The sequence below is a fragment of the Bremia lactucae genome, linkage group LG8 (genome assembly GCF_004359215.1).
Source record: "Bremia lactucae strain SF5 linkage group LG8, whole genome shotgun sequence".
NCBI classification, from domain to species: Eukaryota; Oomycota; class Peronosporomycetes; order Peronosporales; family Peronosporaceae; genus Bremia; species Bremia lactucae.
Genome location: NC_090617.1, coordinates 1,846,347 through 1,857,885, shown reverse-complemented (window position 1 = coordinate 1,857,885; position 11,539 = coordinate 1,846,347). Strand labels below are relative to the sequence as shown.

Genomic DNA, 11,539 nt, shown 5'->3' with positions numbered 1-11,539 from the left:
CTTAAGGCAATGGTCAATTACTAAATAATAGTAATTAGACCCAACACTCGGGTGTGGTGCACATTTGTGACCAACTCTTGTGTATGTGATGCACATGGGTGCATCCACATTAGGAGGGATGACGCCCAGCGTCATCCGTGATGACGGCTAGCGCCATCCGTTACCACAAATACCTCACTGCACGCAAGAGAAGCAGGTTAAACCGCTTACTCGCTGTGCTAGGGTGTGTGTCTAAGTAGAGCGTGGCCGCATTACGACGTGCCCGCCTACAACAGCTGCCACATATGAACCCATAATAAATGGGATTTTAGTGATTAACTGTTTTAAATAGATCAAAAAGTATTTTACCCAGCTGCGAAACTTAACAATTATATACTGCATTGATTAAATTAAGATACTATCTACGTTTATGGCCTTCGTAACTTCGGCTAAGACTGTGTTTTAGTCTTTGACTATAATTTCGGCTTCGGCTTCTTTTATATCGGTCAACTGATCGACTACGAGTGCGTCTTTGGTAGGTTTGAGAGTCATGCGATCCAGTGAGGGAGCGTCTCGACTGAGAATACGAACTTCTATCATCCCCGTCGCGAGAAGAAGCGAGCCTATTGCCCCAGCGGCTGCGACGTTTACGTGACTTTGATGGATTGTTCGGAAAAGACTTTATTGTCTGTGACATCATTCTTGGATCAGTTGACGATGCCTCAGCAAATAAAGGCTGTTGAGGAGAAATCGTCAATTTATTTTCAATCACTGAATTTTGCTCCTGCGCCTCGTCTTCCTCTTTTAAAGGGTGATCGTCTATTGCAAATGGATTAGCCTCTGTCAGCGGCTCCAGCCATTGCAATTTTTCCTGTTTGTACAGCTTCGCGATGACTAGACTAACCGCATAGAGCTGCGCCTGCTCCACATCAAATAGGGAATACCAGGGCGGATTATAGGGAAGCGCTATCCCTTGAAATCTGCTGGCCAAAAAGATGGCAGCACAGGCAATAACCTCAGCCTTATATCTTACACAAAGATCCGTGCGTAAGCTGTCATTGATGTATCCCCAGGCTTGTTGAGCTAGCGCAGAGCTACCGTCAAGTACCTTGGCATAGTAGAGCACGTACTTGTGGGGGTGCTCCGTGACACTATAGATACTGAAGCCCAAATCAATAAGGATTTGGCGCTCGACCATGATAAGCCACATTCGCCACTGATTAAAGGTAGTACCGTCCAAGTCTATCAGCTGCTGAGCAACAGTCGAGCGCTGCCACTTGCGGCGTCTAAACATAGCGTAGAAGACACCGATAACGTCCTTAATGCGCGTAGGGTTCTCCTCCACCTTGGCAGCTAGAAATAAGCAGCTAAAAGCCACGCGGAAGGCGTCGAATTGTCGTAGCGATTTGCGGTAGTAAAAGCGCTGGAGAAGAGTTTGGGCAGTGGCCATTACAACCTGTGGCAGGCGCAATAATACGCCAGCTTCCTGAATAAGTTCGCAACCAAAAAAGCGGTGCAAAACCTCAATGTCAGGATTCACGCCATCTTCGTTTGAGGGCGACCGCGACAGCGACGACGTCGGTAGCACCACGTGCACGGGCACAGGTCGTGCAACCATTAATGATGCAAATTTGGCCTTAGAATATTACATGTTGAAATATTTTTGTAAGATACTTAAACTCTTTTGATACCTAAAGGCAAAATGGTGACATGGCGGATGTTGCGCGATGGACTATCGACGGAAGTAGCATTTAACGCGGAGGACACAGACGCGTGGACAAAATTTCATATGAAAAGTCTTGGCATTGCAGTGCGTCAGGAACTTTCGATGTCATGCGGATTGATTTATAATTCTAACGAGGCGAAGGAGGTGCCGGCCGAAAGGAGACGTCATTTGTCACTGCTAGAAACATACTACGCAGTAAGTGAAGGCTTGTTGCTTTATGCGAAGCCACTGAGAGAATTGTGGGATCGATTCGGAAGGTAAAGTAAGAATAATGTTAGCTCTGTATAATTGAGCGGTCTTATTTTGCTGTCTCGCATAGCTCCAGTGCAACTTTTGCGAGAGACTTCGTTCTGTATCAGCACTTTCGGAACCTCGGCTGGATACTAAAGTCTGGGCTTAATTACGGTGCAAATTACGTGCTGTATCGCGGCTCAGCCGCGCAATTTCATTCAGAGTATATTGTCTACGTGCAGGACGAAAGCAAAGATTTATTGTGGAACACTATTCAGTCTCTCACTAGGATAGCTGCGGATGTGAAGAAGACCGTGTTGCTGTGTAGTGTGACTGAATCAATCAACACTTGCATAGAAACGAGCACGGCCAACTCGGACGCCGACCTAACATTCGGAGTTTACAACTTCTTCGACAACGAGTACACTATCGAAGCCATTGCTATTCGCTTCTGGGATGCGTCAAAAGCTGATGGAGCGCAGTCCTACGCATTCCAACACCAAACAGTGTTACTAAAAGGATCAAAGCATGCCAAGAAAAGGAAGAAGGCCAAAAGCCAGATTTTTCAAGACTCATTTTCACATAATGCCAAAGATTCCAAGTTTTAGTAAGATTACGTTCAAATTTAGTACCTCATCCCAGCAGAGATTTTTTAATGACAAGACCCACCGTAGATCCCAGCACAAGACCAAAGTTTAGAAATAGACTTGTAAATGGGCCGATAAGGTGCTGTTCGTCTGTGTGGACACTTTCGCTGACGAAAATAATGGTCAACGTACCGAAGTAGCCATTTCCAATCCCAAGTAGCACCACACATATCACAGACCAAATGTCAGACTGGAGCCACCACTCTTTCACAATACCAATAATAATTGGGACCAATATAGAGCGCGCCATTATCGGAATCCAAATATTGCTTGGCGTAAGATTAAAGCGGCGATTCACAAAAAATCGTCCGAAGCAGTCACTGGTCGAAAAAAGCGTGAGCAGGATGAGCGACCACCATCCTGTATTCTGAAGCGACGGAAAGTTGAATGTCTTGATCTCCGTGACAAGCGGAGGCCAAACGGAAAGAGTAGCTAGATAAACCATTAAAATCAGCGCCTGCAGGTGCCAAACCTTTTTCAGTACCGTCCACTTTGTTCGCACTGAGCCAGCGACACTTAACGGATCACTTGTTGACTGCCGTTTGACATTTAGCAGTGGCAAACGCTCTGTAAGCTCGACACTGCTGCTAACCTTGCGGTATAGGAACTTTGTGGTCATTTTAAGTGACATGACTTTGTAGAACGCGCCTATGCAGAGCGCGATCGTAATTGCTCCCGTATAAAAGAAAATAAGCGATGACACCAACACTTTATTCACTGGAAAGACGAGCTTAGTAATGTCTCGATAAAGACTGCTGATGAGCGTACTGAGCCCAACTCCAAGCTGAAAGCTCTCCTGTACTCGTTGGGGATAGTGTGACACGAGGGCAATAGTGGAGCTGTCGATAAATGCGGTGGCGATTGCAACCAAAACGGTGCTACCCAGCACTGCAACTATGTTTGCGTTTTCAGACTGGAGGAATAGGTAGGAGGTGGGCACAACAACCAACACGAATAGCTGCCCGACGAAGCCACCGACAATGCGGCCTTTGTACCAAGGTTTGCCAAACACAATGACAATGATGCTGAGAACTGCTAGATTTGTATACATAAATATGGAGGTCAGCGCAAACTCAATGTTAAAGTCCGGAAAAAGCATGTTCCAATAATCAACGGGCTGCGTGAGCGCCGAAAATGGGAAGAGGTAGCCCACGCCTACAAGCGCAAATAACCAGCAAGCGAGCGCTTCCTCCTGCGCGTCCTTGACAGATACCTGCGCACTTCCTTTGCAGTAATCTTCAAGCGAATTCTCATTTTCGTAAGAGAATGAGAGGCGGCGAATACCCGGAGTGCGCGGCAGCGGTGACAGCATGACGTCAAGAGAGTGGAAGATGACGGATGTCACGCATTATTTTAAAGTGGTACTATTTAGAACATTAGGTATGGACATCTAGCGCCATCGATTGGCTGTCTCGTTGAAACTTTGAAAAGACCATTGTTTCCAAAGATTAATTAAGAGTAATAATAAATATTATTTTCTATGAGAGGAAATTAATACAGAAGTACAAAATTATTATCTTTGTTAATTTCGACTTAAATAGTTCTAATTATTACCAAAGTTGTTAATATTGATACAATAAGACATTAGCTCTATTTGATTGGTTGATTCAAGTTTAAATCAACCCCGTCAAATCGTTATAAGACACGATTGTGCGGTGCGCAAGAAGGCGCCATACTTAGTTTGAGTTATTAATATAATAAGTTCAGTAGTAGATAGAAGATCGTTACGTAGGAAGCTAAATATACTAATACAGATTTTACTTTTCTCTATTCTAAAGCCTTAATCTAGACTTTTAAAGCTAAGTCCCCTAAGCTGCTTCATAGGAACCTCCCTCTATACTCTTGTGTACGTGAAGTTTCGAGGCACCTCCCCTACACTGTAATCAGTGTAGGTTAACTACTGATCAGTACTAGTGAAAATGTGCCCCGTTACATATGGTAGTACTTCGTAGTCCGCTCAACGACCTACGCACCTTCCATCCAACATGGAAATGTTGGATGAAGAAGGAGGAAGCTTTCCAGCCTCTCAAGGGCTATCACGCAACGCGTGAAGGGCTTACTCTTTTAAGTGACCTTGGTTGGAAAGCGATCGAACGAATGAGTTCGGTCGTAGGCGGGCCAGCCGTTGGCGTCATGCTGTACACTATGGGCAGAGATGAACAGCATGCGGTCATAACCGAGTTCATACAACACGAACTCACGGGGCTCTAGAGAAAGTAGCCTTGCTTCACCGGCAAGGCTCCCAACACTCGGAGGTGTTGGGAGAACAGGTTGCTCAGCATATGGAACTGTTGAAACAGCAGCATTTACATGCTGCTAGCGGGCCGACGCTCCCGCGTCGACTCGAAAGCATAAAGATCGAAATCTTTAAGTTCAAGGCAGTCGAAGGCGACTCCCTTTTAAAATGGCTCGTCGAATTAGACGATGCCATAAAAGCTCGCCGTATCAGCGATGATGCGACGAAAGTGAAATTTGGCATGTCCAACTTAGCCGGACGTGCCAAATCTTGTGCCTTGAGGCTGAAGCTTCACGGCCCATTAGTGTTTGAATCGTATGAGGTATTTAAGGCCCAGATCAGGCAAACATTTTAGCCGCCACGTGTCGAATATAGGGCTCGAGCCGAGCTCCTGGGTTTGAAGCAGGGCAAGCGTGACCTTCACGCTTATGCCCAACATACACGATATCTGGTCAGTTGTATTGTGAGTCATCCGATTGATGAACACACGCAGGTTACTGTGTTCATTAACGGCCTCAAAGGCGGCCCTGTCAAGACTCGCGTGTCCAGATGTAATTCGAGACGCTTGACCAAGCGATCTCTGTAGCGGTACAAGAATACTCCAGCCTGAAACAAGCTTTTGTCCACTCTATAGCATATCGTCCTCCGAGACGACAAGAAAACGGAGGTCCAGAACCTAGGGAACTATCGTATGTAGAGAGCGAGAAACCTCGCTCTTCAAGTTACAAACGATTACAAAATGCAATCGTTGTCAAAAGACGGGCCACTACGCCTATGAGTGTAGTGACCCACAGCCAGTCCCTAGAAACACTGATGAAAGATTTACCTCTCGCTAGGAATAGTCGAGGACGCGAATCCCGACGCTGTTGCGAAATAAAAACGCAACGGCGTGGCGCATTGTCAAAAAACGGTCGGGGTCAGTAGGTGCGGAGCGCCTACTGATCCAGCAACGTCAAAAGAATTTGAAAACCTTTGACGAAAATTGCTCCTCACACACAGGGGGTGAGATTCACCTCATCACCTTGAAAATTTTAGTGGCAAATAAATTGTCACTTAAGTCCCTAGTCGATTGTGGGGCGTCGAACACTTTTATTCGCCAATTGCTAGGAGATCGGAGGCTCAAGTTCGTTGAGCGCGATATCACTCTAACGAGGACGACAGTGCGCCTAGCAACAGGCGCATCTGTAACAGTAAGGAAACGTATAATTGGTATCCAATACACGTTGTAAGGTAAATTATACAATGATGACTTCATCGTACTATATTTGGATGACAATTAGATGTCATCCTTGGAATACCATTGCTCAGAAAGTACGAGCTATGTATAAATTGACAGCATCAAGCCGTGACTATGCTTGTCTCTTGTTCATCAGATGGCCAGCTGATGAACGTCTCGGAGCGGCCACAACCGTGAGGATGTCCTACGAGTGAGTGCGATGGCCTCACTTGTGGGTCGGTCGTTTGCATGACTGCACAAGAACTCAGTCTAAATATTCAACACATTGTGGAGTTAGATCCCGACGACTACAGGCAGCGTCAAAGGTCCACCATTGTGACGTGGACATAGTTAACGACGGCTGTGCACAAGCACAGGCAGCGTCGAAGTTCGATCACTCGAATAGGTTGAGTGGTGCGAAACAAGGATGCTTACTTGGAAAGCAACATTCAAGAAAATTTAAAACGCCCGTCTATAAGAGACAGTGCAAAAGTCCCAGATACGACTGGAAAGTCGATCGTAGAAGATCTCGCTGTGGTAGCGTAGCCACAGCTAGAGGCAGCTGGGGAGGATACTGCCCAAATAATTTCTGCGGGAAGAAGTCCCCGGAAACCTGTGGTCGAGTTTCCAAGGTACCTTTGGAAATAAGTTCAAAAGAGAAAACTGAGACAATAATGTCTTAGTAAACAATGGATCAAGTGTAGGCGCTTATACACTTGATCTTATAGCGCCTCCGAAATTAACTTCGGAGATAACTCAATTGCCAACGTTAGAACTGAAACGGTTCTAGCGTGATCTGCGTAGTGGTAAAATCAAGCAGATCTGCGTGCTTGTCACAGATGACAACTACGTGGCTGATATTCGGTCGGCAATAGATTTCCTGAGTACGAACGGGTTCTCAGCAGCTCACGATGGACGAAAGTGTCCATGATGAGAAGACTCGGATGGAACGTTTTACGTCCCAATTTGGGAGCCTTTGACGACAAATCCATTATATAAAAATTTGATCGATTTCAAGGATGAATTCCCTGAATCCGTACCGTGCGAGTTGCCTAGAGGAAAAGGTAATTGACACGAAATCGCTGATACCAGGTTCAAAATACTGTGTCATGAAGCAGTGGTCATTGCCTCTTGAACAAGTATTAGCGATCGACTTATTCTTTGCCGATCGCTTGGCAGCGGGCCATGTGAGGGAGTCAACCTCCTCACATAGCTCTCCGACCTTCTGAGTGCGTAAAGCAGCAGTAGGATGGTGGGTTGTGCATGTATTCAATAAATTGAACGCTGCAACGGTACCGGCTCAAACGCTAATACCACGAAAAGACGTAATCACTGATGGTATGTTCAAGGGAATTATCTTTTCTTCTATGGATATGATGGATGTATTCTATCAGATCCTTATGCGTGAAGAGGATATTCCGCGCGCAGCAGTAAGTACCCCAAGGAATGCTATGGGAGTGGCTAGTGATGGTACAGGGACTTAGTAAAGCCCCTGCGATATTTAACAGATGTGTAATCAATCTGTTGAGATCGGTGCGGGATTTCACACCGAGCTATTTTGATGACGTCTTGATTCATAGCAGAGCCATGAACGGAAAGTCGGATGTTGAAGTACATCGTACCCACGTCTGAAAGGTTCTTACACTTATGCGTAAGCACATCTCATGAAGTGTATATTCGCTGCAAGCGAAATGCCACTTCTTGGGTGCATCGTGGGTAAACACGATGTGCACCCGGATCCGGAAAAGATCAAGGTGATCAGCGATTGGTCTGTGCCAGTCGATGTGAAGGGACTTCGAAAGTTCCTCGGTTTAGCGGCGTACCTGCACAAGTAATCACGCAATTATGCCGAAATGACAGTACAATTTTCTTCTTTGTTGAGGAAAAATGTAAAGTGGTCATGAAACGCTGATTGTCAGCGTTCCTTTGAGGGTAAGAAGCAAAGCTTGATGCAATCGCCAATCCTGGCGGTTGCGGACCAAGACATGTGGTCTGTGACGCCAGCGATTTTGCAATCGGCTGTGCGTTGATGCAATATGACACAGACGGCGCTCTGCGCGTGTCTGTTATCAATAGCGTCAGCTTCAACCAGCTGAACGCAACTATCCATTGCATGAGAAGGAACTCTTTGCCATGAAATATGCACTGTCTAAGTTTAGGATCTTTCTGTTGGGAGATAGACGTTTCATTGTATACACGGACCATGCGTCTTTAGGCACGGCCGTAAACAGTCCACACCTCTCGCAAAGAAATGGCGAGATGGTTGTCTTACTTCGTGGAGTATAACCTCTCTGTGGAGTATAAACGAGGCCGAAGTTACGTCGTTGATGATACTCTTTCGCGCCGGGTCGATTTGAAGCCGGCTGCGCAAACCAACAGTGAGGATAACCCCACTGTTGCAACAATAAGTGTTCTGTTATCAACATTCCTTGACGACGTTAGAAGAACTTATCAAGAAGATAATGCTTTTAAAGGGTTGATGGATTACCTTAGAAATCCATCTTAACAATCCTTAAAAGGATTGTCGATATTGTAACGATCCTCAACGGATCGATACACAACACGCAATAGGTTACTGTATTACACAGCCATGCTGGCGACACACCTTGTGTCATCATCCCCACTTATAATGATTTGCTTTTGCGCATCACGTATGAGTGTCACAAAACACCAATAAGTGGTCATCGTGGACCTTAGAAGACTTATCTCATGATAATTCGCGACTTCTACTGGCCACGCCAGTATGAGTTCGTCCACAAGTACACGCGTGCTTGCGAAGTTTGTCAACGGGTGAAGACCAGTGCTTCATCCCGAGCTCCTTTACAACCTCTGCCTGTATCGGCAGAGTGTGGCAGTCTGTATCCATGGACTTCGTCTTCGGGATTCCCGACGACGAACATAAGAATATTGACATTCTTGATTGTTTTAGCAAAATGGTACATCTTGCTGCAGTCCGGAGTCGAGCAAAGCCTTTGGCTGTTCTCATGTCTTTATTGACACGATATTTCGACTCCATGGGTTACCCCAAGAACTGGTCTCAATTCGAGACCCTAGATCCACGGCGCAATTTTGACAAACTATGTTCAAATCACTTGGAACACAGCTGAAAATGTCAACTATTGATCATCCTTGTACAGATGGTCAGACGGAGCGTGCAAACTGTATCCTTGAAGAGAACTTTGCGATACGTCCACTCTTTACGAGTTAGAGCGAATTCTTGCCGATGGTAGAATTTGCCATTAATAATTCAGTGCATGCTTCTACAAAGCATACACCGTTTTACGTGACCGGCTTACGCCATCCACGGATACCCACCTTGTTTGAGAGTGACTATTATTAAGGGGGGGGACTCGCTCGGGCAAAGAAGTTTCTAATTCTTGCTCATCACCCATAGCTCCTACGTCAATGCGAAGGAATGAAGTGGACAAACTCAGTAACATCAACAATGCTATTGATGAAGTGGACAAACTCAGTAAAATCAACAATGCTATAACTGACTTTGATAACGATGGAAGACTGAGCATCGAAAACAAGGATATCAGTGAGAGCAATAATACTCTCACCGAAGAGGAGTGTGGTATCTCCACAGTGTGAGACGGTCGCAATGAAAACAAAAATAAAACCGAATTAGCAGGTGATTTCCTGCTGGATAGAGAAGCAGTGGTCCGTTTCATACAGGATCCCATCGCTGATGCGGTGGGCCGACAGATACAGAAGTCTGACAAAAATGACAGAGCAACCATTTTCATTTAATGTTAACGACCTCGTCCTACTGTCGACGATAAACCTACCAAAACATGTAGGGACGAATGTAAGCAGTAATAAATTACTGCCCAGGATTATCGACCCGTTCCGTGTACTGCGCCGCCAAGACAATGCATACGCGATCGAGCTGCCTCGAAAGGTGCGTACGCATCTTACGTTTTATATGGGGCGTCTCCGCCCGTACCATCAGTACGAGGGTTCTTCCGATTCCGAATGATCCCGGAACGGTCTAAGGCGTCTGCCAAACCCTGATGGTCCTGAGATAAAGCGTCATAGTCTCGGTACAGAGACTCGATCTTACAAACCCGACAGTCCAGTACACCCTCCAACGATCAAATTATGTGACGAGCTGTCACAAGCTCGTTTTGAAGGGACTGATGTGTCAGTGCGTTCACCAGTTCATCAGCCGCAACTTGAGCACAGTCTTTCAACTGATCACGAGAAACATGTCGACCGTCACCGCTAAGTCACGACGACGGAAATGCTCGTGATTAATGTCGTCCTCGATCCAAGTTACGGTGTTGACTTGGGTTCGGCGAACGAGGCGAACTCGATTTTCCCTCCTCCTCCACATTCATTGACGGAATTGAGTGGTGAGAAGCGCTTTCCTGTTAAACGCCTCTTGAACTACCGAGCAAAGGGGTTCGAACGAGTTATCTCGTTCTTTGGCGAGAGTATCCACCCTCGCATGATAGTTGGGAACCCCGTTTTTAACTGATTCTGGACATTCCGGGTCTCGTTCGACAGTACGACGAGACCCATCCTCATCGACGGAGGGTCCATCGGAGGACGAACGCTTTTCGTGCACATAAAAAAATTGGAAATTCTCAATCCTTCGCGCATCTCTCAAGAGATGAGCATCCTCCAATGAGGATCTTTAAGGGAAAATGCTTTCTAAGGGGTAGGACCTGGGCATGAGACCCCACGAAAGGCAAGGTTACCCTGCATCTCTAGACAAACGGTGCAACTTAAAGCGTGCACCGACTACGGTCCGTTTTTCGAACGGTTCACAAAAAACATCCAGTTGTTGCACATTCTGGACAAATGCTGTCTAAGCTTGGAACAAAGGTTTGACATCCTCTGCCCGCTTACAAGTGTACCATTGTTGCCGGAAGAAGGTATCGATGAAGATTTCCTTTTCATTCTCACCAAGCTTGTGAAGCATGGATGAGTCGATAACGGAATATATTATCGATCGTTGGCCATACCAACCAACGAGCTAGGTTACCCTTATAGGGCAACCAAGTTTTTTTTATCGGGAGCGAGTCGAAACGTGTTGCGATCCCTCTCCTGTTGACTCATGTTAGCGTTAACGCTAACATGGATATCGGAGCAATCCTTGAAACCACTCTTTTCCTGGGTATGCAAACTAGCACCACCAACAACATTCTTCCTTGCACGATCACTTTGTTGCTGGTGACGCATACTAACGCCACCAGAGTGATCGTCGCCCATAGAGTCATCATCAGGTGACTCCCCACCAAAGAGGTCCGATGAGTCGAACAACCTCGTCATCACTTCTTTGGTTGTCACGTTAGAACCCAGAGGTTTAATGGACTCGGCCCTGGGTGATCAGGCGGCCTTCACAGTAGCCACTAAGCGGGCGATGACAGTGACTTGGACCAGTCACCTATAATTGATGTAGCAGGTGACTTGTCACCGTCACGAAATATTCGATTCACCTTCAATGGAAGTAGGAGGTGACTTATTCCCCACAGTAGACGCATTAGCGTATACTG

The 11,539-nt window shown here is 46.1% G+C and overlaps 3 protein-coding genes across 3 annotated transcripts; 1 reads left to right on the top strand and 2 right to left on the bottom strand.

Annotated features, from left to right (window-relative positions):
* Window positions 1-441: 441 nt before the first annotated feature.
* On the bottom strand, window positions 442-1,597 carry CCR75_009566 (uncharacterized protein; the record flags this gene model as incomplete). Its single annotated transcript, XM_067967605.1, has 2 exons — window positions 442-569; window positions 631-1,597. The coding sequence occupies 2 exons, from the start codon at window positions 1,595-1,597 to the stop codon at window positions 442-444; spliced, it is 1,095 nt and encodes a 364-aa protein (XP_067823584.1).
* Window positions 1,598-1,681: 84 nt separating this feature from the next.
* On the top strand, window positions 1,682-4,065 carry CCR75_009567 (uncharacterized protein; the record flags this gene model as incomplete). The annotated part of the gene is made up of 2 exons (XM_067967606.1): window positions 1,682-1,962; window positions 2,025-4,065. 2 exons carry the CDS (start codon window positions 1,682-1,684, stop codon window positions 2,542-2,544), a joined length of 801 nt encoding a protein of 266 aa, XP_067823583.1. The 3' UTR covers window positions 2,545-4,065.
* CCR75_009568 (uncharacterized protein) lies at window positions 2,570-3,895 on the bottom strand (the record flags this gene model as incomplete). The annotated part of the gene is made up of 1 exon (XM_067967607.1): window positions 2,570-3,895. One exon carries the CDS (start codon window positions 3,893-3,895, stop codon window positions 2,570-2,572), a length of 1,326 nt encoding a protein of 441 aa, XP_067823588.1.
* Window positions 4,066-11,539: the final 7,474 nt, after the last annotated feature.